The sequence below is a fragment of the Trichosurus vulpecula genome, chromosome 2 (genome assembly GCF_011100635.1).
Source record: "Trichosurus vulpecula isolate mTriVul1 chromosome 2, mTriVul1.pri, whole genome shotgun sequence".
NCBI classification, from domain to species: domain Eukaryota; kingdom Metazoa; phylum Chordata; class Mammalia; order Diprotodontia; family Phalangeridae; genus Trichosurus; species Trichosurus vulpecula.
Genome location: NC_050574.1, coordinates 44,595,959 through 44,623,622, shown reverse-complemented (window position 1 = coordinate 44,623,622; position 27,664 = coordinate 44,595,959). Strand labels below are relative to the sequence as shown.

Genomic DNA, 27,664 nt, shown 5'->3' with positions numbered 1-27,664 from the left:
TTGCCACACTGTAAAAATTATAAGCTAATTATTCTCACAACAACGATAAAGTCCCCATGACTAGGCAGGATGCTCTGGGGAAAGGGACATCCCTTATTACTTCCAGTCCTCCTCGCCCCACCCCCACCAGCTTGACCTCCCATCTCCAGCACTCAGACCCCCACCCCCAGAGGGGAAGATCATTTTAACTCATTCTATAGGACCAGAAGATTTAGATTTAGATTCCCACCCCCACCCCCACCCCCACTCCTGGGGTCTGCCAATTACTCCCTGCATGACCTTCTGGTCCAAGGACTACTTTAGCTCTCTGGGCCTCAGTTTCCTCATTTGTAAAATGAGAGGGGAGATGGTGAGCTAGATAGTTGGCATCTCCAGACATGGGATCCCCCAGTCCTTTCAGGGGTCCTCTTCCCCCTCACCCGGCCACACGTCGTGGGGGGGAGGGTCACAGACTAAGGCTGGAGCAGAGCTGGCCCTGCTGCCCTTCGGTCTCAGCTTCGTGGGAGGGAGGTTGGGAGAACCCCTTCCCCACTTTGCTCCCACAATCCAGCTCGGGCTGGGCTGGGTGTGGGGAGGTCCGGCTTCCACGCCCTTGGGTGGGTGAGTTTTGTTTTATGCCTCAGTTTCCTCGTCTGTAAAATGGGACCCCCAGCCAACTGCAGCGCTCAGGTGCGCAGGCTGGAGTCACGTGGAAGCCGAAGGCTGGAGTCACGTGGAAGCCTAAGGGCTTCCCCTCCGGAGGGAGAGAAGTGCCGGCGGGGAACCCCCAACCCCGGGCGAGGGGAAGCACGTGGGCCGGGGGCCCGTGCCACTCACCAACCCGCGGGGGAATGGTGCAGCCCCGGAAATCATACACGTAAAGGCCCCCATCCCGCCTGCTCTTCTCGGCCCCTGACAAGCCCATCCCCCGCCCCCTCCGACCGCCCACCCCAGACCCCTCTTCCCCCGGACAAAGGCGGGGCAGCCGCCAGCTCCGGGATAGGCCGCCTCAGGGAGGGGCAAGGGGCGGGGCTAGGCACGGCCTCGGCGTCCCATTGGCCGGGCGCGAGTCCCGGTAGGAAGGGGCGGGGCTTCCGGCACTGAGGGGTCAGGGAACAACAAAACCACACCCGCGAAAACGGCCCGGGATTGAGGCGGAAGCGGACCCCCACCTCCCGGGGCCAGGGGGAGGACCGGGGGCGACCTCTAGGAAGGCCAGCCAGGCCCGACTCCCCCACCTGGAGAAACTGAGGCCTGAGTAGGGAAGCGGGACGGGAAGCATGTAACTCGCAGCGAAGCCAGGCCTGACCCCCCCCCCCCATACACTCTCCCCCCACCCACAGCCCTTTCCACTCCGAGCAGCCCCCTACCAAGTCTCCCCGGCTAAACTGGAGGCGCCTGGAGGGCAGGGATCACGTGCTCTATGCTTGCTGCAAATGGCTCCTTCCGGCACACCGCAGGCCTCGGGTTAACTAATCCCGGGCGGGTGGTGTCACAGTCGATGTCACGTGACTCTGAAGCCCCTCCTCCGCTCCTGGGCTGGCTTGGAAACCCCTGACAACGGGGAGGCAGCCTGGGGCCCATCATCAAAAAGCGTTTATTCGGCATTGCCCCTGCGGACCCCTCCCCAGCTGCGGCAGACCCCACCCCCGTGGCCTCGGCGGTTGCCCGAGTATACAGCGCGATGAATCCGCTAGGCGCCCCAACACCCGCGACGTTTAAACACCCAAGCGTTAGATGGCGAGCGCCCGCGCCTGGCGCGTCACAGTCGGGGCAGATGTGGCACAAGGCCGGCTGGGCAACCTGGCCCCGGCCAGACCCTGCGCCCGCCTGCCCCCTTCTCCCCGCGGAAAGACTGCACTTAGGCCCACTTTGGTGCCACGTTCATAACCCTGCGACCACCCCGCGGTCCTCTGCCTTACACATGCATGCAAATGCAGGCACACATGCCCATACCCGAAATATATGTATGTATGCCCGTGCATGTGCAGCTTGGTGGGGGCAGCCGGCCTTAGACACTTACTAGCTGGGTGACCCTTGGCAAGTCACTTCACCCTGTTTGCCTCGGTTTCCTCATCTGTAAAATGAGCTGGAGAAGGAAATGGCGAACCACTCCAGCATCTCTGCCAAGAAAACCCCAAATGGGGTCACGAAGAGTCAGACAAACCAAAATGTCCCTGTGTCTGTATACAGAGACATGCACATAACACATATATATATGTATGCACAATAATAGGCTTGTGTGTACACACACAATATATGCACATGTGTAGGGACATATATGTGCGTGTACATATAGATATGTAATGCATGTATGCGTGTGTCTGTGCATGTGTATTATAGATGCACATGCAGACAATACTATCTACTGTACTGAATTGTGTACGTGTATATTGCATTACTCGTGGGCATTTGCATGTGCATATGTCTCGGTTTGTAGTATAGACTATACATATATACACATATAAACACTACACATATACATATACGTGCATATATATGTATAGTACACACACAGACAGCTAAGGGGCACATTGGATAGAGCCGGGGCCCTGGAGTCAGATCTGGGTTCAAATCCAACCTTAGATCCTTACTAGCTATGTGATCTTGGGCAAGTCGCTTAACCTCTCTGCCTCAGTTTCTTCAACTGTAAAACAGGGATAATAATAGCCCCTACCTCCCAGGGTTATGAATCGAGGGAGACCTGCCTGGGTTCAAATCTGGCCTTTAACACTGTGACCCGGGCAAAAAAAAACCCAAACTCTCTGAGTCTCAGTTTCCTCACCTGTAAAAAATGAGGGTAATAATAGTACCTAGAGACCTCACAGGGATATTGGCAGGGATGCAGTGAAATCCTGTCTGTGAATTGGCTTTGTAAAATCTAGAAGCTCCCTGTAAATAGGAGATACTCAGTTACATTCAATAAACATATTTAAACATAATTTTCTTCCTCTATTTTTGCTCTTCCTGGTTTAGGTATCAACATCATATTTGTATCGCTAAAGGAATTTGGTAGGACTGCATTTTCTTTTCAAATAGTTTATATAGAATTGGGATGGTTAAATGTTTGGTAGAATTCACTTATGAATCCATCTGGCCCTGGGGATTTTTTCTTAAGGAACTTATTGATGGCTTGTTCAATTTCTTTTTCTAAGACTGGGTTATTTAAGCATTTTGTTTCTTCTGTTAATCTAGGTAATTTATATTTTTGCAGATATTCATCCAATTCATTTAGACTGTCAAATTTATTGGCAAATAATTGGGCAAAACAGCTCCTAACAATTGTCTTAATTTCCTCTTCATTGGTGGAGCATATTTCAGTGGTATGTGGTAGAAAATGCTGGTCTCAACTGGTTTTCCACCAAACTGCCTCTTAATTTTCCTGACAGTTCTTGTTCAGGAGGATCACCTTTACTCTAGTAGTCTGTATTCTTGGGTTTACTGAACATGGCATTACTGTGTTCATTTGCTTCTAGGTGCAGCTATTTAGTCTATTCTATGTGTGTGGGATACAAGATTGTGAAAGCTTCCCTATGAATAAATCAGGCAAGGTAATACTCAAATAGTACAAATTTAGTTAGGATGTAGACCTCACTAGGCCTAAGTTTCATTTTCCTGTAAATCATATGATTTCGGGGAAATCAGGTGGTCTCCCCCTCTCCCCCTCCCCTAGCCTACTCACAAACCACCATCTTAACATTAAAATTTCCCTATAAGGTAATTCTGTAGTTTCTGTGCTGGTATTGGGTAACTTATTCTGGGTTAGATTGTGAGGCCACCTGTCCCCGCAAATAGGGACAGGGGTCCAGCCTCTGGGGGTGGGATTTCTTAGAATTGTTTGTACAAGGTTATATATCCCTTTGCCTGCCCTCTCCCCCTTGCCTCTCTTCACCACCTTCTCTGCCCTGGTAGTGGGAGATGCCCAATTCTCACGAGACTTGCTCAAATAAAGCTTCTGTTTTGTTTCTACCTTGAGAAAGCCGAGTCACCTCTGTTTTTTTTATTTGAGTCAGTGGTCTGTTGTCCCACACATATGGATCTACTTTTCTTTTCAGAATTATTTTAACAATTTTTAACACTTAAAAAAAATTTTGAGTTCCAAATTTTCTCCCTCTCCTGCCCCTCCCCACTCCTTGAGAAGGCAATTTGATATTATACACGTGAAGTCTTGCAAAACATATTTCCATATTAGCCATGTTGCAAAAGAAAACACAAACAAAATAAAACAAAAATCGTTTAAAAAATATGCACTCAAGGTTTATCAGTTCTCCCTCAAGGTGGATAGCATTTTTCATGAGTCCTTTAGAACTGTCTTGGGTCACTGTCTTGATCAGGGTAGCCAAGTCTTTCACAGTTGATCCACGGTTCTATCTTTCAAATGATACTATATACTGGCTTTGATAACTCCTACTTTATAGTCAAATCAGATCGTTTTGGTTCTTCATAATTCCTTTTTTAAAAAAAAATTTGTCTTGAAGTTCTTTACCTTTTTCTCCTCCAATTGAATTTTATTGTCTCAATTCTATAAAATAACCTCTTAAAATAACCTTACTTTGATTCCTCCTATCCTTATCTTGCATACTGCAGTCAGATGAACCAATCCAATCAACATTTATTAAGTGCCAGGCACTCCAAAAACACTGCATTGTTTTTTTTCTTGTCCAAATACTACACTTTCTCCAAAACCCAGCTCAAACTCTACCTTGATTACCTGAACCAGCAGTAAGAATAGCTGGGTTAGATGCCTACCTACCTCACTGATATTAGAGCTGGGGCCCAGAGGGCAGGGAGTCCCAGTGGTTCAGGAGGACAGCATAGTCTGGCAGTGCATTTTAGAAGTCGAGATGGGGATCATAGGAAGTTAAGCAAATGTAGTTGTGGAAACTTCTTGTGTAGGATAGATGAGAAGGGGGAGATGTAGAGCAGTAACAGGGCTCAGGACATAAATTAGTAATTAGTCCTTAATGCTAAGAGATTGGCAGGGTGGGGCCTCATTGGCCTGAAAATGTCTAGCAAGAGGGGAACCCACTCCCTCCCTGCTTTGGGCCAGCTCTGGTCAGGAAGTTTTGTTTGCAGGGAATTTAAATCTGCCCCTATAAATTCTACTTTTTCCTCCTAGCACTTCCTTTGGGGTCCAAGCAAAACAAATCTCTTTGACATGATAATCCTTCAAATGCCTGGAAATGAGTCATTTGTTTTTCCCAATTAGCCTCATTGCAAAAATGTAATCTAAGGGACTTATAAGAACTCGTAAGTTAAGAATTCCTAGACATGACTCACAGCATAATAAAATTGTATTCGTTCAGGTTTAATTAGGGTTACAAAGTGCTTTATGTACAATCTCCTTTGATAGAGGCAGCTAGATGTCATGGTAGATAGAGCACTGCACTGGGTTGGGAAGACTCAAGTTCCAAACCTGCCTCACAAACTTACATCTGTGTAACTGGACAAATTACCTTTCTGAGGTCAGCTTCCTCCTCTGTAAAATGAGGCGGATAGACTCAATGGCTCTCAAGGTTCTTTCAGCTCTAACTCTGTGATCCTTGCTTTCATCTGTGAAGGAGTTACTCCATTGGTATCATCACCCCCATTTTATAGAGGAGACCCAGAAGTTAAATGACTCACCCATTTCTCATTTGTAAAGTATTTTAAAGCTTACAAGCAGTTTTCAAAGGATAAAGTATAGCTTATCAAAAATTACCTTCACAGGAAAATGACCCTGAGTGGAATCAGCATCCAGCCAGAAATCTCATGGCCTCCTTCCTCATCATGGGAGGAACTTAGCATGAGCTTTATCATCTCTAGGATCAGGCTTGGGTTGGTTTTGTTTCCAATCATTTGGAAATGAACAGAGTACACACAGTCAAGTATTCATTATGATGGAAATAACCCAGAGATGGGTCTTAATGACCATAATTATCTAATTATTATATGACTAATTATTACATGACCACATAGGGTAGGGTCAGAGAACTCAGAGCAGGGAGGGGCATCAGAAATCATCTCCCAACTCCCTAACAGAGGAAGCAGCTCAGGCCCAGACTGCAAAGGGCCTTAGAGTGCGTAAGTGAGGTGGCTTTGGTTCTCTAAGTCTGGCTCTGTCACTCACTTCCCTAACCTTAGTGAACTCAGCAAAGTCACTTTAGCTCCTCATCTATAAAATGATATTGGGATAGGCAGCCTTTAAGGCCCCCTTTCTGCTCAGCCTATGATACTAGGACTCCAACTTCCATTCCGCTTATACTGTGTGCATGAGGGAACTTAGGACTAAACTGCAGGAATGCATACACAGCATACACTGCGTTTGGGCCCGTTAAGGCAACAGCCGCATGGGTCTGTGTTACATGGTAATCATGGTAAGCCATTTCCTGAGAACTCCATTTCCTTTGAAAAAAATCAAAACAGTAAACTCTCAGAAGGGTTAGATCAGGTTTGAATTCCTCTACCTTTAAGAAATTCCAAGGTTTAGGTTACAGAAAAATTCAGGCTTGTTGGTTACTTAAGGTTCAATGTTTCTGATCTGAGACACCCCAAAGCCCAATCTAGCATGCCTGGGCCTCTACTAGGCCTATTAAGAAGTTTTGCCCTGATACACAATGGGATAGTCTGTGTGCTCAGCTATACTTCTAATCAGTGATTCTCAACATTTCACAATGACTTTAAACAGATGAGATTCAAGCCCAAAGTGTTTCCCAACAGCTTTTTATTTCAGTTTCCAATATTCTCGGCAATGATATAGGGCTAATTCAGGAAAATCTATCACCTTAAATACAACAGAGAGAACTCATTATCAAGCTTAGGTCTTGGTAACCCAACAATACAAGAAAGGGAAAAAAGTTAGCAGCATTAAAATAAAGTGCTTTTTGCCAAACTTCTTTTAGTAAAGGGTCTTTCCTCATTGTCACAAATTAAATTTTGCCCATATATCACATAAGAACCTCAAAATTCCCATTTACTCCCCAGCGTTACATTCAAGATGTTTTCTTTTTTAAATTTAGATTAAAAAAAAACCCACAAATACGACAGAATTCATTGGCGACTGTGCTGTTACAGTGATTTTTAAATCAATCTTTGAGGCTACCACCGGTCAATCCTGGCAAAACATTTAAAAATATCCTCTTGCCATGTTCCTACGCTGACAAAGACCTACCACATACCCTTCTGTTTTTGTGCCACTGGGATCCGGGGACAGGCAGGTGCATGAATGCTATCCAAGTCCCTGCCCAACAGCACTATCACAAGGGGGCTCCCTTCACCCCTCCCATGGCTACAGCTAGACTCAGTAGTGGGACCTGAACTACACAGGGCTCAGTCTGCACTCAAATCGTTTTCCAACACTCCTGCCTGCTTACTGGGTTGTGAATGGAGACTGAAACATATGTTGCACAAGATATATGAACAGCCAAGCCCAGGACGATGCAATGGCAGCAAGATGCAGAAGCAAGGAGGGAGCTGGAGTGAATACACGGCATTCTCGAGGGAAAGAAGGGGGTCTCTGTCTCCCAGGTGAGCCATTTCCTTTAGGGCAATACCATCTCCCCATGGACAGTCACTGTCCCATTCTCCAGGGCTTCAAGACTCTGCAGGATGGACGCTGCTTTTCCCAGGCTCTGCCTGGGACCAGAGAAGAAGCCGACATTCTGAGGGCAGGGGCTCGTCCACCTTCAATGAGGAGTCATCTCCAAACTTAATGACAGCAAACAGTCTTCAGTGCACTCACATGACCAAGATGTGTGTCAGACTGAAACTTATGGGGATGGATGGTGGGAGATAGATGGGGGAGGTTTGAGTTTTTCCAAATTCTCTGTCAAATGATTCCAAGGAGTCACTGGCACTGAATGCTGAGCCAGAAACAGCTGCAGTAACATGGAACAGATTCTTTTAGACACACATGCAGGCTGCTAGTCAGGGGAAGATGCAAAGGATGGCAAACCTAAGCTGGGCTTACGGGTAAGAGGGCCTTCTTCAAGTACAAAGGCTAGCTTGACAACCATCATTTGATCTGATGCTAAAAGATGTCCTGCAGGAAGGCGCCATAATCCTATGCTTGCTGCCCATGCCTCCTATCTCAATTTCCCAAGCCACTTCTGCCTCATCTTCCTTCCTTTCTTTAAACCTACTTATCTTTCATAGAGGGAGACCTCACACAGATACACCACAGAAACCAAGGACCTGAACCAGACACACACTGGGGAAGAGAATGTCGGAAAGTGCCACCATCTTGAAAGTGAACACCACATCCATGCACTTCAATCCTCATGTACTGATGGACTGCTAAGTGTTCTCAGCAATTTTCATCACCTACTGTTCCATTTGCAGCAATTCTTCAAATCCCAAACAGCTCTCAGTTGGCTAAGCCTTGTTGGCCCAGCCATTGGGTTTATCAAACACCCCTGACAACGTGCTGTCAGCAAGACTGATGGAAAGCACTGCAAAGGGCAAAGAGGATCCACACTGATCAAGCCCAAGGAACCCAAGTAAGACTTCTTCCTGGGCTGGATCTGGCTGTGACTCTCAACTTCTCTGTAGCTATTTCAAATGAACATTTGTAGCTGAGGGGCGAATGCAAGTGCTCACAAGAGTTGCTGTTCTCTACTGTTGTATTTCAGCTGAAGAAGAGTGGAGGATGGTGGCTCTACGCAGGGTAGTGTGAATGCCACAGAGGGCGGGCGGGAGGGAGGGAGGGGAAGGGGGGACTCTGCTTGAGCACTAAGTTTCTCCAATACTCTTAACATAGGCTTTGGCCAACTCTGAGATCAAATGAATCATTGTAACAAATCATTTACCAAATAACCAAAAGACTGAATCAATTAGAACTTGATAAAAGTTTAGAAATAACAAAATTTAAAGAAACCTCAGTACCATCTGCAGCTATCTTTACAAGAAAAACTCTTCTTTAAGCATATGGAGACAGACATTCTTCTTGCAAGCCATCTAATCTCAGGAGCAGGCAAAGGAAGGGTAATAAATAACTAGCGTTTAAAGGTTCAACGCCATATCAGAAATTGGGGTGCTATCATTTACGTGGCTGCTACCCACAAGGATTGGCTTGTGTCTTGGCCTGAGGCCCCTCCCACTGTTCGCCTCAGTCTGGGCCCCAACGTCCACTCTTCACACCTCCTGGAGCTCCCAGCTTTCCACACTATCTGCTTGGCTGCAAGTACTGATGGGTGAACATGTTGAGTTCGCTGTCCAGCCAACCTGCCTTATTCCTGAAAAGAGAAATAATCATCATGTGGATTCAGTGTGAACAGACACAAAGTACCTACTAGATACACAGGGGAGCTACAAAGACTGAAGATGTAAAACAGTTCTTGTTCTCAAGGAATTATGTTCTACTGTAGAGACAGATTTTTCTGCATCCATGTGGTAACTACAAGGCGGGGAGTGAAGGGCAAGGGAGGAAATGGATCAGTACTCGAAGGTTATCTGAAGCAGCAGGGGAGATCCCGATTTGGCACAGGTGTGTGTGTGTGTGCATGCGCGCATGTGTGTACATTTGCGTGCGTGCAGAAGCCCGGGAAGTTTTCTCAGAAGATATGGCCCCTAGCCAAGCCGTGTTTTTCAGGAAGTTAAGGATTGTAAAGGGCAGAAATAAGGGAGTATTGCAGCATTGGTGCCCACTTGTATGCTGGTGCCTCTAGAGATGAGAAGAGCAGTAGGAAGGTCAGGGAACATCAAGCAGTCCCATGTAGCTAGAGCTCATGAACGTTGCGTAGGAATGAGCCGAGATGGCAGATCTCCAGCCCTGCAGGACCCGGGTGACCCCCAGCTCAGGAGACAAGAACATTAGCTGAAATGAGTCCCTTGTGAGACTGTCATTTGTCCACTCCATGTTGGCCACTACTGGCTAAAGGGAAAGGATGGCACTTTGGCAAAGCCAGAGAAATGGAAAGTCTGTCTGATGAAACTCCAGAAGGGGAACCAGTGGAGTGGTGGAAAGAGGGCTGAACTTGGGAGTCAGAAAGCCAAAGTACAAATCCCAGCAATCCTACACAATCACTTCAGGCAAGTCCTCGGCCCTCTGTGGGCCTCTGTTTCCCAATATCTGTGCTGAGTTTCTTCCGAGGTACTTGCCGGCTCTAAATCCTGTGACCATCATAATACCTGGCATTTATATAGTGCATGGAGGTCTGCAATATGTGGATCATCTTATTTGATCCTACGCCTGTACTCCAGATAAGGACACTAAGGCAGAAAGATCCTAATTCTCAAAGATATTGTTCTTATTTCTTTTTTCCCCCAAACACACTCAAATGCATCTAACTGGATCTTCACAAGCCCCCTGTGAGAAGGGCTGGGTGGGTATTATTATCCCACTGTACAAATGAAGAAGCCAAGGCACACAGCAGTGTGGTACTCGCTAATTAGCCAGAGCTACAGCTAGAACTTGGGCTTCCTGGACCCGCATCCCGTACTCCATCCACACTGAGAAGCACTCTGGGCTGACCCCTGGCCTTCCCTAGCTCCCCCGAAGGTGACTTGTGAGTGGGCTGGATGCAGCTGCTCTGGAAGAGCCCATCCTTCCGCCCCCAGCACACTTACCTGAGGAGCTTGGCTTTGCTCTGCAATGAATCAAGAACCTCAATTTTTTTATTCAGGGCAGCAATCTCCTGTTCCAGAGTCTCCCGGGTCACGTCCACTTGTTGACACAGGTGAGCAAAGGTCCCAGACAGCTCCCTGGAGGGAGAGGCACACACATCAGAGCTGAGCGATGGTGAGCAGCAAAGGGGAAAGACAGACAGCAGAGGACCTGAGCACCTCCAAGTCCCCAACACCAGTGCGGCCAGAACTGACACACGCCACATGCTCTGGGTCTTCAGCATCTCACACAACGTCTAACTGCACTGCTGATGTCAGATCTAATTTAAAAGAATCTTTCCCATTTAATTTTCCTGCCATGGGAAAAGTCATCAGTAAATTTTTATGCCCTATTCTTCAAAGCTGGAGAACTCTGAAAGAGATAGCTTTCCCTAATTTTGCTCAGGTCCAGAGAAACCTTAGCCACTGACTGATCTGATTAGAAGCCATGGTGCTCAAAAATCAGTGAAAAGTTTGGGGAAGCAACCAGCAGGCTCACCCCTTCCCCTGCCCCTGTGCCCTTGGGTGGTGGTGTCCCTCTCACTGGCTCTGCTCCTCTGAGTCAGAAGGAGTTCATCGGAGGGTATACGCAACATCACCTAGAGTCACCAGGGTCGGGGTGCTAAGAGGGAGGACTGTCCAGGCTGGCCTGCCTTGGAGCAAGGACTGAAGGGCCCAGGAACCCTGGCCTCGGGATTAAAGGGGATGTGAGAGCCACTTACTGCTGGACCTGGTGGCTACAGTTGGAGCCAGTGTAGCTGATGATGAGCTGCAGCTTCTCACTGGCATACTCCACAAACTGGCGCTTGAAGGCCCTCTCCTTGGCTCTGGTGGTCCACGTCACGCGCTCATAGACGTAGAGAAGGCCATAGAGTCCCAAAGAAAGAGCGATCAGCCTCCAGCCCACTGCCTTCCAGACCTGCAAAGGCAGACCAGTCAGCAGCCAGAACCAGAGGCCAGGCATGCCAGCAATGGCTGGCAGGCAGCTGCGATGTGGGGGTAGCGGAGAAGCACTGAATGGCACCTTTTGGGGTAACAAAGACATGGAAACACAGCAAATGCCCAGTGAATGGAGGGAGGTTAGACAGGGCAATAGGAATGGGCTAAAAGAAAGGATGTGTGTGATGACCTGGAAAAGCAGAGACCCATCTGTGGGAACTAATGCAGATCCAGGAATACAAAATCCCCGACCACCAGAGTGGGAATGCAGAGAACTACCTAACATCGTCCAAAGGGACTGTTAGAAGCCTGGCCTCAAGGAGGGAGAGGACAGCAGCTCTGGCCCACCTCGGAGGGTGGAAGAGGCCCCGTGCCCTGCATGGTTCCTCAGACTTGTTAATGCCATTTGCTCTGGTTCATTTTGTGTCCCCTTCCTCTTTAAGCAATTCATTCTCATACTGAATGAGTGTGGGAGGGGAGCAATACTGCGAGAATCTGGGTGCTGTAAAACAAAAACAAACTTTTTTTTTTTAAAGAGAAGCCCTGAACTTGATGTCTGAGGACTCGAGCCCTGACTTTGCCATTTACTGTCTGTGTGACCTTGTGTAAATCACTTGGCTGAGCCGGTTTCACCTACAAAATTAAGATAACTGACCATAACATTGTTGGAGAAGGTTCGAGGGAGTACAAGGACTTTGTAGAGTAGGAAGCATCCCAGAATGGTCAGGCATCAGTTTTGAAGATTTAATTCTTTTCAATGAACAAAATCATTTTCTCTACCCAATTCCATCCACTGGGAAAAAAGGAAAAACCAACTGTAGCCAGCATGCACCGTGTGCTGCGCTCCAGTGCTCCCCTCAGGCCCCAGCTCTGGCCATGAGCCAAAGAGTGGGCTGCAGGCTCCACCGGAGGCTCCCCACAGGCCGGTGGCACAGCCTACCATGCGCTGCCGTCTGTGGCCCTGCTCTCCGAAAGGCCTCCCCCAAAGACCACGTTCTTGAAAGGAAGGCAGGGGGCAGCTCTACAGAGCACTTAATGCCACACTATCAGTCCCAATTGTTTCCAAAGGGTCTGCACACTACAGCCTCACAACCATGCTAAGCTCACAAGTAGGGCAGGTATTGTGATCACTCTCCAATAAGGTGCCTGTCCCAGAGATCACAGGATGGTAAGAGCTGGAAGGGACCTTAGCAGTCACCCAGTCCAACCCTAACATTTTTACAAATAAGGAAACTGAGGCAACACGCTATTAACATGACATGCTTGAGGTCTTGGCAATTTCCTGGAGGTCCATACTAGAACTGACTGCTGGATTCCTCATCCTGAGCTTGACTATACACCTCAAACATACCCACAGTCCATACAACCTCTGAAATGTGAATGCCCCCTCCCAAGATGTCCTCTCTAACTACTCTTCCCATGGTGCAGCGCCCTGAACAGGGAAGGAATGAAGGAACGAACAAGTCCTACATAAACACGTATGGCAGAGAGGGAGGAAATGCCAACTGGGGAGAGGAGAAAGGGCAGGCTGGGAACTCCAAAGGACCCTGCTTTCTGCACACCTGTGCTGACTCCTCCCTTTCACCAGGCCCCTCGCCTGGCACTCCCGGGAACCTTGCAGGCTACGGCACAGAACCTTTCTTCAGCTGCCACACAATTTTCTAACTTTGACCAGTCACTTGTGTACCCCTCACGCCCCACCCATCGACCACACCTCTGAGCCGTTGATGGAATGCTTTTATCCCCAACAGAGTCCAGTGTCTCACACTAAACACATACTTAATAATGTTTGCTGGGATTTTCTTGGAATGTACCACACCTACCCCTTACATCTTCCTCCACATCCCTGGGTCACTATGACCACCAACTGAGGTGATGACACCAGTCAGTACCTGTTTCTAAACTGGACTCCTGCCAGTGAGTCAGGCCAGGCAAGGCCACTCTGCCATTAGGCTGCTGCTAACAGCCTGTGGAGTGGGAAACCAGGTGACCAAGCTTGGTCGAATGCCATGTTAAACAAGGACAGGAAGGCTTTTGTTGTCTTAAGGCAGCTTTTGCTTGTTTCTAGATTTCTAGACGGCTGGGGTCAAAAGACCAGAGTTCAAATCCTGCCTCAGATACTTAAGGCAAGTCAATCAACCTCTGTTTGCTTCAGTTTCCTGAAGTGCACAAAGTGGATGATAACAGCACCCACCTCCCAGGGATTTTGTGACGATCAAACAAGATAACAAACCTAAAGGGCTTAGTACAGTGCTTGGCAAAGTATTACCATTATTATTATTAGATTCAAGGATCTACAGGGCGACAGAAATACAGCCAGAAGGGACCTTAGAGGCCTCTTCACTTTAGAGATGAGGATATGGAGACTGAGAGGTCACATTCAAACTCAGCTCTTCATGAGGCCAAGCCCAGCGCTCTATGCACAGCATCTGCAGACTGACTTACTGAGGAGGGGTCATAGAGCCAAACCTCTCTGTTTGTCTGGGGAAGGGAAAGGGGTTACTAGGGTGAAGACTTCCCACGAGAGAGAGCAATATCGTCTTCATCTCTGCCTCACCCATCCTGAGCGTTTAACGTGTCTGCTGATGACAAGGACAGAAGAGGGCTGCCTTGGGAGCTGACAGAGGGCAGCCAGAAATGGAGCTACTGGTGCCCCTCCCTCATCCCTGGCACTTTCAGATAAAAGAGGGGATTCCTGGGTTTCAGTGACAACCTTACACAACTTCAAGTCTTCTTAGAGGACATGATAAGGTTTGACCAGACAGCCAAGAACATGGTTCTGTTGGGAACCTCAAAAAATAAGGGCACCATGCGTGGCAGGAATGAATATGTGTGAAGTCCTACTTAGAGGACACTGCTACAACAAACAGCTCTGTGCCACAAGACCCAGCTGATGGGTTGTTTTGTTAAAGTGGATCCTAAAGAGCAGTAAGAGCCTCAACAACGGACCTGGGGCTGGAGGCAGTTTTGAGCCTCTCCTGCCCCAGGCCTTGTTCTACAGAAAAGGAGCTGAGACCCAGAGAGGTGAAGGAATCTGGCCAGGGTGACCTGCCCCGTCCAAGTACAGTCATCCATTCCCCATGTGGGAAGGGCCCTGGCTGGGCCTCATCTATAAGGTATTAGAGGGAAAAGGACAGCTCCTTTACCAATTCCCTGAGACTAGTCTGAACCCTCAGAATGCCAGCTCATAGACAGCAGGGATGGGGCCAGACACCGGAGCAGGCACAGGGAAGGGCTTCTGCCTAGACGGACACAGGTGGCCTGGTATGGTCCAAAGAGCACTGGGTTTGGAATCGAGAAAGAGGCTTCAAGTTCCTGCCTGACCTACCTTCTCGCTGGCTACGTGACCTGCATGGGCAGTTTACTTCTCATGCTGCCCTTGTCTATAAGAGGAGGAGACTAACAAGACTGCCTGCCTCCCAGGTCTCAATCAAGCAATTTGGCAAACACTTCCTAGGTGCCCAGTACTGAAATGGAATGACCTGAACATAGAAAGTGAAAATGAATCTTCTCTGCCCTTCGAGGGGTTAAATTTGGTACAAGGCAATCTGAGAGAAGGAGAAAATACTGAGCCAAGGACATCAGGGAAATGCCTTGTGTAGGAGGCGGCAGACTGAGCAGCGAAGGAAGCAAAGGATGCTGCCAAGAGGTGGAAGGGAGAAGGGAGCACTTTCTAGGTACATGAGCAAAGGCCTAGAGAAAGAAGATGGCCATCAGCTTCAGGGAAGAGCAGGTGGGACGGTTTGACTGAGCCATGTACATGAAGGAAGGGTAGAAGGGTCAGCCAGCACCAGAAACATGCAGGCTTGAAACACCAAACCAAGGAATCTGCATTTATTTTGTCCTAGAGGCAAGAAACAACCACTGAAGACTTTGGTCAGATCCAAGCTTTAAAAAAATTATTTTGGTAGCCATTCAGGGAGCGGTGGATCAGAGAAGGGAGAGGCTGAAAGCACATAGACCAACTAAGAAGAATGCGAAAAATAAACCACAATTTTGTTTTTTAAAAAGAGGCTATTGTGCGCAAATAAAACCACCCTGAGGTTTCACCTCACACTCCACTGGGTGGCAAAGATGCCCAAAGATAGGGCTAGTTGATACTGAAAGGCTATGGAAAGACAAGCACCTTGGCACACTAAGGGCGGAGCCATGACACGGAACAGCCGTTCTGAACAGCGATGTGGAATTACACAAATGAAGTGCCTCAAACATCCACACCCTTGGACCCAGATTCCAGCACCAGGCACAAGAAGTCATCGACAAGAAAGTCCCCAAATACACCAGCATATTTATAGCAGCACCTGGTGTGGTAGAAGAGACCTAAAAACCAAGCAACTGCCCACCTCCTGGGGAAAGGCTGACCACACCGTGGTCCATGAATGTGATGGAAGATGGCTGTGCTCTCAGACATGACATGGGTGATGCAGAGAAGCCTGGACAGACTGACACAGACTGAAGTAAGGGAAGTAAGCAGAGCCAAGGAAACAATCTACATGGTAAGTACCCCGGCGTCCAGAACCAGCACCACTGAACAGAGAGCGCACTGCAGGGGAACACGGAACCACCATGGAGCAAAGGAGAAAGAAGAGGACACTTCCACACTCCCAACTCCCGCCTCTCTGCAACAATGGAACACTGCATAGCTTTTCAGTCTGCTTTGATGTCATGATCCATTTATTGGGGTTTCTGTCTTCCTCATTTTCTTTTAAAAGATATTCTTTGCTTTATGGGATGGCTCCTTGGCAAGAGATGGGAGGGATACCCGGAGAGAGTTATATGACATAAAAACAAAAGGAATCTATTAATAAACATTTTCTATGGTCTATAGTGTAGTCTAGGAAAGAGGCAAAGTGGGCCTGGCCCAGGGCGTGGCTGTGAGAGGACAGAAGAGGGCAGACCTGTGGCCTGAGAGAGGGCCATGTGGGCGAGGGGCTGTGGAAGTACTGATTGGACTGGGAGGAAAACGCAGAAACAAGAGCAAAGAGCCTGGGGTTGTGATGAAGAAAAGCCCAATGCACAGTGAGCTGAAGCTGGAGGCAGGGCCTGGCCTGTGTCTGTGGTTAAGCTCCTCCTGCCGGCCTTGCCTTTGCCCAATCAGCTGCTGCAGCCACAGGCGTGAAGGGAGAGGAGGACCAGGCTGAGCCTGGCATTCATCACGCCTGCCTCTTTTCCCGCTGGGGCTGCTTCACTTCTGCTTGTCAGCCAGAGAAGATGGGCCTCAACGGCCCCAATGCATCTCTGAGGGACTGATTTCTGGCAGGGATTCACTATCAAAGAATTCCACCACAAGGGGCAGTTTGGGAGCCAAACAGTGGCACCTGGAGACCTCCTCTGTAACTGGTTATGACATACAGTCAGTCAGCAGTAGTGGCCCAAGAGCACCATCTCCCGCTCCCCTCCGCCCCACATGCTCCCCTACTCACCACTCCTCCAACAACGAGGATCCCCATAGAGGTCCTGGAGGTCAGGGAGGCCAAGCCAGTGACCATGGAAACCATGAGCTCTTCCTGGGAGAGAGAGTTCTGAGGCAAGGGAGGCATGCTAGGGTTTGCTGGAGTTAAAGGTATGGGACGCTGAATCTAGACAGAGAGAAAGAAAGAAGGGCAAAGTGACCTCTGACCCCAGTGTCCATGCCTCAGAGAAATCCCTCTTAACTCCAGAATAGACTTCCTGACACTGGAGGAAGGATGGGGTGAGCGTGAGTTCAACCACACAGACAGGGCAAGAGAAGAGGCTTAAAACGAGCAGGAAGAATGTGAGCCGGACAACTGGAGGAAGAGGCTGAAGGCCAGGGAGCAGGACGCTTCAGGACGAGCAGCGCAGGCAGTGTCTGCATGTGCCAAAGTGGGGCAGGAGGGCTCTTCCTCCGCAGAGGGGCCCGAGGGAGGCCGCAGAACACTCGCCGGACAAGCTGCAGAGGAGATTATCCTGCCTGGCCAGAGCCGAGCTGACCATCACATCCACTGAGAGCCTTCCTTGCTCTGAGGTTCTGTAAGCTAAGCAGCATCCTCACACTCCCCTTCCCAACCGAGGGGTCTCTCTCTGCCGGCAGGGAGGTTTCTTACCTGGTCATTATAGCCCATCAAGGCCCGGCGACTGTTCTTTGGTCCCAGAAACCTATTCACAAGCATAGTCCATCCAAGAGAAAAGTGGAACTCAATGTCTTCCTGAAAGTCGGCACAGAGCTTGTCACAGTTCAGGTCATAGCTAAGTGAGAAGCACTGTCGTGGGACCAGCATATCTATCTGACTCCTCAGGGCTACGGGGAGGAGAGGTCTCAGGCCATCTGGTACAAATCAGAAACAGGAAGAAGAGTCAGTATACACCCAATTAGAACCCTCTGAAACTGATGCTAATGGGTGGCACCCGCCATAACAATTTCAACTAGCTATGGAAAGAAAATCTGAAATTCTGCTGGCGCCATGAGCCAAATGGACTTCTGAGCCAATCCGAAGGCAGACATGATTTGACACTAGATTCTGTATTAGATTATTTTAAGGACAGTTGGATGCTGCTTAAATTCACCTAAGACTTCCATTACTATGAGGGAACTAGGGGGCCCAGTGGATGGAACGTTGGACTTGGAAACAAGACGTCCTGAGTTCAAATCCTGCCTCAGCCATTAGGTAGGTGAGACCTGGGTAAATCACTCAACATCTCTCAGCAGCAGTTAATAGCACCTACATTCCAGTTCTGTCGTGATGGTCAAATGGGATAACACAGAGTACCCTCTAAACCTTAGAGTGAGAGAGATATACATCCAGGTATGTTTGTCATATTATTTCTATTCCACTTTCTCGCTCAAAAGATGTTTTTGTCCTTTGCAGAGGTATATTCTACTCCCATCACCTTCATGGTCACCCTACTGGCCCATGTGTCACTGCCCTCCACCGAAACCCTCATCCATCCCCTCACAGCGGTATGGACGTGCTAGGCCAGGGGAGTTCTATATGGGCCTGGTGACGGACCCTAGCAGGGACCCTGTCTGTCTGCCTCACTTGTGGACCAGATGAGCTAAGTACAGAGAAGATCATTACCAGGAGGTAAATTTTTTTTGGTGTAGCAACTCAAAGACCAAGGAGAAATGTTAGAATCTACACCCATGCTGGTGGGAGATAGTACAAACAGCACTCTTCTGGCAGAGGGGGCAAAGTGCAAACGACTTGCCCGTGTTTATATAACTCAACTTGTTTCCATGGTGACTGATGTATCTAGAGCTGGATATAAACTCAAGGTTGCCTGGTTTCAAGTTGAGCCCTCCTTCTACCATTCTATGAAGCCTTTTCACGTGAGGTGACTTTGTTAGTGGAGGCCAAAGAGCCAGCCTTAAAGAGGCCCAAGGTGTTAACAGACGGTGTCAGCCCCAGGCTCTCATTGGTCCAAGTTAAGCCAAACTTTCTATCTGTAACATGTGGATCCCTCGGAGGGTCACAAGGAAGGCAGCAAAGGTGAAAATGGGCCCAGAGTCACAACATGCCCTTTGACTGGAGCCTGAGGGCAGCCTGACTTCCCTTCTCCACTGGGCTGCTGGGCCAAGCCCCCAGGGGGGGATACCAACCTATCATGTCCTGCTGCATGGTCTGCAGGGCCCCAGTGATGGCATTGGAGCAGCGGTCAGACAGGTTACGGCCCAACCCCTCCTCAATATGGCGATGTAACTCCTAAAGGGGAAGATGAAGGGTCATTGTGAGGGTCACACAAGTTAACGTACATCAAGCGCTTGGCAACCTTTGAAGCACCTACAAATGCTAGCTATTATTACCATTACTGACAAAGGCCTCCCTAAGGAAAGAGTTTCTTAGTCAAATACAAACATGCCTGGAGTTTAGAAAAGCCACCTCTGGGAAGCTGTGTTCCTTGGAATTTGCTGCAGGCATACCACCCTCCTAGCATATGGACTACTTAAGAAACTGACACAGCATTGGACTAAGGGCCTAAGGAGCCACCCCAGCAGCTGAGGGCTGAGTCAGTGGTCGGTAACAAGGACTCCATGTGCTGGCCACGACGAGCTGGTCAGGAGGGTGGGAAACTGTCCACTGCTTAATGACTCACATTCTTATAAACCTTGAGAACCACTGGAGAGGGGTGAAAGTCCATTTGGTATTCATCTACCAGCACGGAGAGGCGCCTGATCTCTTCAGCCATTGCATTAGACACCTACAGGAAACAAAGCCAAACCAAACGTCTGCTGATGCCGCAGCCCTAGGGGAGCTCCTGAGGCTGGCCAAGCTGGACCCACCTGCAACCAGCTCACAACTCAACCTGAGGGTTCTAAAGTGCGAGGGACGGAAGAAGGGCTCTGGAGAGCCTCTGGTCCATCCACCTCTCGGTTTGCAGATGAGGAGAAATGACTTGGCTGAGGTCACAGGACCAATGAACCTTGGAGCCAGAACCCAGACCCAAGAGAGTGATGGCAGAACCTGGCTAAGTGATGAGCTGCCCCGGCCTCAGCCTCATCACTATTCTTGGGGCACTGTCCTCTCCCCACCAACATGGGCCAAAACACCCCAGAGTCCCTAACACCCATGTCAAACTAAAATGTAACTGGGAAATCTATAATTAAATAAAATACCACAAAACATCGACACATGTTAAAGCCAAGTTAATATATGGCAGCCAGGGGGCCTTGTGTGCATTACTGACCCCACTGTTCTGAGACACAGTCAGTGCTCACCTGTCGCTCCACCTCCTCTGTGATTTGCTTAATTCGAATCCTGTAGTCCTGAGTTAGGAGTTCTAATTGCTTGTCAATGAATCCCAGCCTGTCCTGCCTCTCTTCTCGTGTCTCCTGGCAGTAAACTCTGGAGAAAGAAGGCATCTATTAAAAAACCGACTTCCATGAGCTGGTCGAAGTGGAACAGGAATATCAGGAATTTGGGAGTTCTTACAGTTCACTGCTGTATTCATTATGAAGAACAGACAAGCAAGTCTTTTTAGAATTTATGAGATTTAATCCTATGAGATATGTCAGCCTACGGGGCTCTCAAATCCTACCATCACACGTATAAAGATAAGGAAGGGAAGATGAATTTATTAAGCACCTACTATGTGCCGGGCACTATGTTAAGACCTTTAGAAAACTTGTCTCATCTGATCCTCACAACCACCCTGGGAGGGAGATGCTGTTATCATCCCCGTGTTACCGCTGAGGAAAGCGAAGCGAATGTGACTTCCCCAGGGTCACACAGCAAGTAAGAACCCGAGGCCAGATTTGAACTCACATCTTCCTGCCCCTAGCCCAGCATTCTATCTACCTCCACAAGCTTCCTCAATAGTTGAAAAGCATGCCCACTGTTAGTGCCTACATGGCGCCAAAGAGACAGTGAGGGTCGTAAAAGAGATCTGTTCACAGGGGACATTCTTACCCGCCCCCCCCCCACACACACACCGTGTGCTGGCCATGCAGCAGATGCTCAATCAGGGCTTGGCTGACTTTGTGAGGCGTGTTTTTAAAACGGACCACCTTACAACTGCTGAGGCCAGCAGGAATGAGTTCCAAACCCATAAATTAACGCTCTACAGGAATTTCAAGACAAGGCTTGATATGGTCTAGTCAAAGAGCAATGGAATCGGGCTCACGAGAGTCAGCAGAGTCTCAACTCTCAAAATAACTAGTGACCTTAGGCAAGTCACTCGCTCCAGGGGCCTGTTCCCTATAAAATAAGGTAGATAGATCTGATGATCACTGGAGTCTGTTCTACAATGTCGTACATGCAGTAGGTGCTCATTAACTGTGTAAGAGAACTGCATCTCTAAAATTCTATTATTCAATTGACAAAAATAATAAAATGATGAAATGGTCCATGCTGGAGAGTTTGTGGGAAAGCAGGCCCACTAACATGCCATCGGTGGATCTGTGAATTTGTCCACCTAGTCTGGAAAACAATTTAGAATAATGCAAGAAAACTGAATAAACTGTTGGCAGTCTTGACTCCGCATTCTCACCCATGGGCACACACCCTCAAGTGTATCTGAGACAAAGTCCTGATATACACCTAAACATTCCCAGCAATAATGTATACGGTATGAAAAAACCTAGAAACAAAGCTGTCCATTAAGTAGGTAGCAGCTGAACAGATGTGCCACGGAATATCATTCATTATGCTTTAAGAAATGGAGAATGAACAGCATTCAGAGGCCCGGTTAGATGCAGATGAACCAACACAGAGCTGGGTAAGCTGACCCAGGAGAATGATGAGCACAGACACCACAGTAACGGAGACAAGGGCAGCTGAACCCAAGAACTGTAATGACCAATCTCAGATGATGATAGGTCCATCTCCACCCCCGGGCAAGCAGGCTTCAGATTTCCTCCCTGCCCTCACCGCTGTTCCTGCGCGGCCACATGCAGAGAATCCATGATGAGGCGCGCATCCTCCACCATCTGCTTGGCTCGGACAGTGTGCTGCTCAAACTTGGTCTTCACGGCTGACTGTGATATGCACTCCTGCGAGAGAAGAGCCCTTGAGTCATATGCTGCTGGCGAGGCGGGGGAGGGCAGGGCAGGACAGGGAGGGCTTACCTCAAACCTCCGCTCAAAGTTCTGAAACTCAAACATTCTCACTTGAAACCCTTCAGCCAGGGCGCCTCCTAGGGAGAATTGCTCAGTATTAGCAGGACAATTATTGAGCAGAAGGTACAAGTCAGGCACACACCCCCAGCCCCCCTTGCCAATCATTCATGTTGTTCATGGGGAATGGGGAAAGAAAGAAAACCACCCTTCCCCATTACCAGACTAAACAAGCCTGGCTAGATTTCTTGGCTGCCACTACCTCCTTCTGGCATCCCTTGAGCTTTCTGGATCCTAGCATTGACCACCTCCTTGGCAGACACAAAGAAGATGCGGTCCCCAGCTTGGGCCCGATCCACCACGCCCAGTTCATCCACCAGGAAGCTGGTGCAGCGCTCCATGTGCTGCCTCCGGACCTGGAAGGTGCCCAAGCCCGAGAAAAGTGAGGCCCCTCTCTTCTCACCCAGCAAACCAACCCGGCCCTTGCTGGCACCAGCACTGGGCAGATACTACCCCCAGGAGGGCGGGGTAAATACAGAGTATGGAAACTACAAGTCTGCCACCTTTTCTGGTATTTCTATGCCCAAGGAAAACAAGAGGGGCTTTGTAAGCTTGCCAAAAGCCAGAAAGCAAATCATTGCTATCTAACATTGTTCTTTCTCTCCCCCTTCCTCAATAATTCATTCCTCGGTGGTGACCTGCAGTAAGCAAATAAATCTCTTTGGTGCCATGTAGGCACCAATAGTGGGTATTATTCCTCAATAGTGGAAAAGCATGCCCAAATTCTAACTGTGCCTGCCATCCCCATAAAAATGGCATGCTGTATATAACCACAGAACCCTTGGGAAGACATGCCAGGTAATGAAGAGAGTCAGAGGGCCAAAGGCAGCACCCCTCGTCTACCCTCACTACTAGGGCGATCTTGGACATGTCCCTCAGCTTCTTTCTCTGTACAATGGCAGAGTTGGATGAGATGACCTACGGTCCCTATCTCTACATGCAATCTGCTCTGACATGCTAGGATGCCAGTGTAGACCATCTGGGGGAGGGAATGGATTGGGAAGCTGTCTTGAACCCAGTGTCTTCCTTGCATTGGCTGGATTCATTCCTTGAATACCAAGGCAATCTGAAAGCACTGTGAACCTCTTCTGGAAAGTGACAAGCTCATGCCAGGCAGCACTAGGCAGGGCACCACACACCTCTTCCATGTACTCTGGCTCTGAGGCAGAGGCGTCCCATCGGTTGTTGAGGATGAAGATGTTGGGGCGAGAAAGGCGTTCGCTCACCTTGTGGAAGAACTGCTTTTCCTGAAAACGAGGAAACCCTAGCTCAGAGGGGTCCACTAACATGGCTGGCCCCTGAGTGGGGGTGGGGGAGAGGAGGGAGGAGGACAGGGAGGAGAAGGCAGGGAGGGATTACCGTCTGCATCAGTGTGGACTCTGAATTGGCCACCAATACAAATACATCTGCATCAAGGCAGAATTTGTCAATCCAGCTGTCCAGTTCTGTAGTGACATCAATCCCAGGGCTAAAGGTCACAAAAGGAAAAAAGGCATGTCATCACTGTGCAAAGAGAGCAAAGGGGAGAATCATTTCTTCCCCTGTGGAAAGAGGAAGAATTAGAAGACCCTAAATCATCCCTCCATATGGAGCATGAACCTCCAGAGCACAGCAAAGTCAGGCTTGGCCTTTAGGATGATTAAAAGGCTGCAAGTGAAAAATCACCCTTAGGAAATGTTCAATTCCAACCACTGCACCTCATTACCACTGACTACTAACAAGTGTAGAGGTGTGGCAACACTGAGGACAATCTGGCAGGCAGATGGATTCTGGCAAGTCATTTGGAAAACTGTTTCAAGTGCTATTCTAAGGGGAAGGAGGGGCCTGGACTTGGCTGGTCCACCCTAAGCTATCGACACTGCTTTGTGTCTCTGGTCTTCTCCTCACCCCCGGGACCCCGCGCCCCTAGGCACCACAACCCTTGCGTTCTCGCTCACCTGTCCATCAGCACCAAGTCATCTTTCAGAAGAGAACACTTGGAATTGGGCCACATCACACTCACCAGGCTGCCAGCATTTAGGAGCTCATCCTGGTGAAGGGCGTGGGCCAGCTGGTTTACCGTCTGTTGGGAGAAGGGAAAGGAAGATGAGGGAAGATTCAGGAGCTGCCTCCTAAGTGATCAACCAGCTGCAGTGCAGAGTGAGATCCCAGAGTCCTAGGCATAGAGTCTGGGGCATAATGGGCCTAAGAGGCCACCTAAACCAGCTGAAGATGCAAGGCCTCCAGTGATCGGGAACATCCCACCTCCTAAGGCAGTTCCAACTGTGAAGAAGTGTCTCCTGATCTCAAGCCTAACCATGCCTATCTGCATTGTGTGCCCACTGATGTCACGGTGCAGGGACAGCAACACAGGGCTCCACATTTTTACAGAGAGCTGGCATGTGTGTCCCTTCTCATGCCAATGTCTTCAGCTGATCCTCCTGCACAAAATGGACATGGCAGCTTGTGCCATTCTGGGTGCCCCTTCTGGACACTGTCCAAGTTTGTCAATATCCTTTCTAAAATGTGGCACTCAGAGCTGGACACAATCCAGTCTGGCCAGGACCAACTACAACAGGACCGTCAGCTCCCCTGTACTGACCCTCTGTGCCTCTTAATGCACCCTTGGCTCCCTCCTTCCTTGCAGAGATGCTCATGTAGCAGCCCTTCAGTGATACATTCTACAACTGTTGTAGGCACTGAAGTCAAGCTCCCTGGGGCCTACAGTTTGCAGACACCATTCTCTTCCCTTTTCTGAAAATTAGGACATTGAGTCCTTCTCCAATCCTGTAACACCTCACAAATGAACAGACTGGAAACTCTCCAAGATGCTGAGCTACCAGGCAAGTCTGAAGATATGGGTTGCTGTTACTCCCTCCCTGAAGAAAATCAAAGTGCAAACTCCTACACAAATGTTTACAAGCATTCCGGGACAACTCCAACCCATGACGGGAGAAAAAGATCTTAATGAACGTTGTAAGTGTAACCATCTGAAACGACATATACTTGTCCTTCATGTAAAGTAGATCAAATGACATGTCCATGACCACACAAGGAATCAAGAGTGGGTGTCTAGATTCCCTACGGTCCAAAAGCCCTTTCACATTCTGGAGACAAATGTCTGAACTAGGTTTTCACGTGTTCTTCCCTGGAGGGTGGGAAGAAGGCAGGGAAGGATGCCTCCTGAGGTCTGGGGGGCCCTTCTCCAGGTCTGCCCACCATCAGAATGAATGTGCCAGTAGTGACCAGTCCCCCAGGAGGCCCACGGGGTGTCAGGGCTCCCTCAGGCCCTCACTACCTTGACGCTCTTCTTCTCCTCAGAGCCCTCGGTGAGCAGGAAGGCCTCTTGGCCATCTGTGCCCTCCACCCGCAGGAAACAGTTGGTGGTGTGGCCGATCCCGGAGGGGAGGACTTTGTCCCAGAGCATGGCGTTGATCACGGTGCTCTTCCCATTGCTTGTCCTGGAAAAGATCGAAGGCCATCAGCAGCCACTCAGCACGAGACTGAGCTGTCTAGAAGTTTGTGCACTGCTGCAAGGGGAGCCCCCAAAGGATGCTTCCAGATCTGAAAGGGCTCTTTGGGGGCCCCCAGTTTCTTCTCTTTTTCAGGCTCAATAATCCTAAATTCTTTCTAGTTTTATTAAGGGGGGGTGGCCTAAAAATTTTAATGATTAAAAACTAAACCTGCACCCATTTATTTCTTTCAGTTTCCAATGCTGTTCTCTAACTCTGACCCCTTTAAAAACGCAGAGCCTCCTGCCACACACAGGTGACAATTCGTGCAGAGCACGCAGGGGAGGATGAAGAGTTCTGCTACAGCCTACCGTGAGGTGTGTGTGTTTTCCACATGCTTGGGGGCTCACAAAGCACTTTCCTCACAACAGCCCAGTGAGGCACTCCCCCCGCCACTGGGACACCCCAGGATATTAAGTCCTTTTAAAAATAGCTCCTCTTGCTGACTCATCAGCCATGGCGTCCACCTCCTTCCACCTCTCTGTGCGTGACATATCTGTCCCCAGCCCACACCGGAAGCTTCTCTACTGCTCCGCTCTCATTTTCACAGCATTTCACAACAACCTCTTTACTTTGGTGACATCACAATGTCTTGTTTTACTGTGCGTGCTTCGTGCATTTATCAGGTAATACTGTGCACTGTTATGTGTTGGGTTCTTATTCTCCCACCTGGACTGTCAGCTCCCTGAGAGCAGGGATTGTGTCTCCTTTACACCTTCTATCTCCTTCAAGCACCTGGGCTCTGTACAAAGCAGATACTTAATAAACATTTAGGGAATAGAGTCAAATATCCAAAAAGATCCAGTACTATCAACCTCTTATGGCAAGAATGAAGCAAACTGAGGGGCTGAGCAGCTAAATTACTCATTCCCTGCTGCTCCCTGACATTCCAACGCATGGTTCCCAGACTGCCCACATGTGCTCAGTCTGCTGACGAAGCCTGGCTCCGCCTTATCCTCTTTGATTTTCAAAGGGGCTCTCTGGACTCCAAAGCAGAGTGAATGAGACCACCCAGGGGGCCTTGAGGGTATGTCCCAAGGGGACTCTCAGAATTCTATTCCAGTGTGGACCAGCAGGTAAACCAAGGAAAAGGGCTGAGGGTGGCGAGGCCTCACCTGCCAAAAAAGGCCACCTTCATGTGCCGTCGGGCCAGGACCTCACTGATGCCCTTCACTTTGGACAGGTAGGCTTTCACCTCCAGCACCTGCTCTTCCGTGGTGACTGGATCGAGTTCGACATTTCTATGCGTGTCTGTGGGAACAAAATGAAGGCAGAGTCAGACATGCAGGAGAGGCACCATGGCATAAGGAGTCAGAGGAGCTGGGTTCAAATTCTGCCTCTGACCTTTATGAATGGGAGCCTTTGGTCTTCTCAGTATTAACAATGATCCAAGATAATTTCAAAAGACTCATGATGGAAAATGCCATCCACACCCAGAGAAAGAACCATGGAGTCTGAATGCAGATTAGAAGTATACTATTTTCTCTTTTTTTCTTTCTTGTGGTTTTTCCCTTTTGTTCTGTTTCTTCTTTCACAACATGACTGATGTGGAAGTATGTTTAATATGACTGCATGTGTCTAGCCTATATCAGATTGCTTGCCGTCTTGGGGAGGGGGAGAGGAAGAAAAACTTAGAAGTCAAAATCATATAAAAATGAATGTTGAAAGCTATCTTTACATGTAATTGGAAAAAATAAAATACTATTTATAAAAAAACAAGCAAAAAAAAAACCACCCGTGAGCCTTTGGACAAATCACCTAACTTCCCTGGGCCCCAAGGTAAGCTTCTGCCAAAGAAGACCAAATGGCCGTGGACATTCCTTCTAGCTCTGGGCCTCATCTGTGAAGTTCAAGTTTGACAGGAGGTTTTTATTAATAAATGAAACAAAGGGTCAGGTAGTCAAGACAATTCCAGAAGAAAAACATTAATGGAACCCTGAAGCTAGGAGGCACCCTTGAGAAGAGATATAAGCATCTACACCTTTACTATCTCATTATTCCTCAGAAGTACAGAAGGAGGAGAGACAGTGAGGATGAGCCTAACTTTCTAGACAGAGAAACTGAGGCAGCAGCAGAGATGGGAGAAGAACTGAGGCTTGTCTCA

General features: G+C 48.8%; 1 protein-coding gene across 4 annotated transcripts in view; it reads right to left on the bottom strand.

Moving 5' to 3' along the window:
• Nucleotides 1-6,665: 6,665 nt before the first annotated feature.
• MFN2 (mitofusin 2) overlaps nt 6,666-27,664 on the bottom strand; it is a 30,760-nt gene continuing 9,761 nt past the window's right edge. For 3 of the 4 annotated variants that reach the window (XM_036743457.1, XM_036743458.1, XM_036743456.1), the window contains 16 exons: nt 26,676-26,811; nt 25,347-25,509; nt 24,007-24,131; nt 23,429-23,537; nt 23,209-23,316; nt 22,272-22,425; nt 22,022-22,089; nt 21,825-21,946; nt 20,174-20,300; nt 19,552-19,656; nt 19,058-19,160; nt 17,565-17,785; nt 16,923-17,078; nt 11,283-11,479; nt 10,525-10,659; nt 8,801-9,191 (listed from right to left, as the gene is read on the bottom strand). In XM_036743457.1, coding sequence (XP_036599352.1) covers nt 9,122-9,191; nt 10,525-10,659; nt 11,283-11,479; nt 16,923-17,078; nt 17,565-17,785; nt 19,058-19,160; nt 19,552-19,656; nt 20,174-20,300; nt 21,825-21,946; nt 22,022-22,089; nt 22,272-22,425; nt 23,209-23,316; nt 23,429-23,537; nt 24,007-24,131; nt 25,347-25,509; nt 26,676-26,811 — 2,099 coding nt within the window. In that variant the 3' untranslated portion in view covers nt 8,801-9,121. Of the gene's footprint in view, nt 9,192-10,524; nt 10,660-11,282; nt 11,480-16,922; nt 17,079-17,564; nt 17,786-19,057; nt 19,161-19,551; nt 19,657-20,173; nt 20,301-21,824; nt 21,947-22,021; nt 22,090-22,271; nt 22,426-23,208; nt 23,317-23,428; nt 23,538-24,006; nt 24,132-25,346; nt 25,510-26,675; nt 26,812-27,664 lie in introns of all 4 variants that reach the window. The other variant, XM_036743455.1, reaches the window with a different exon arrangement.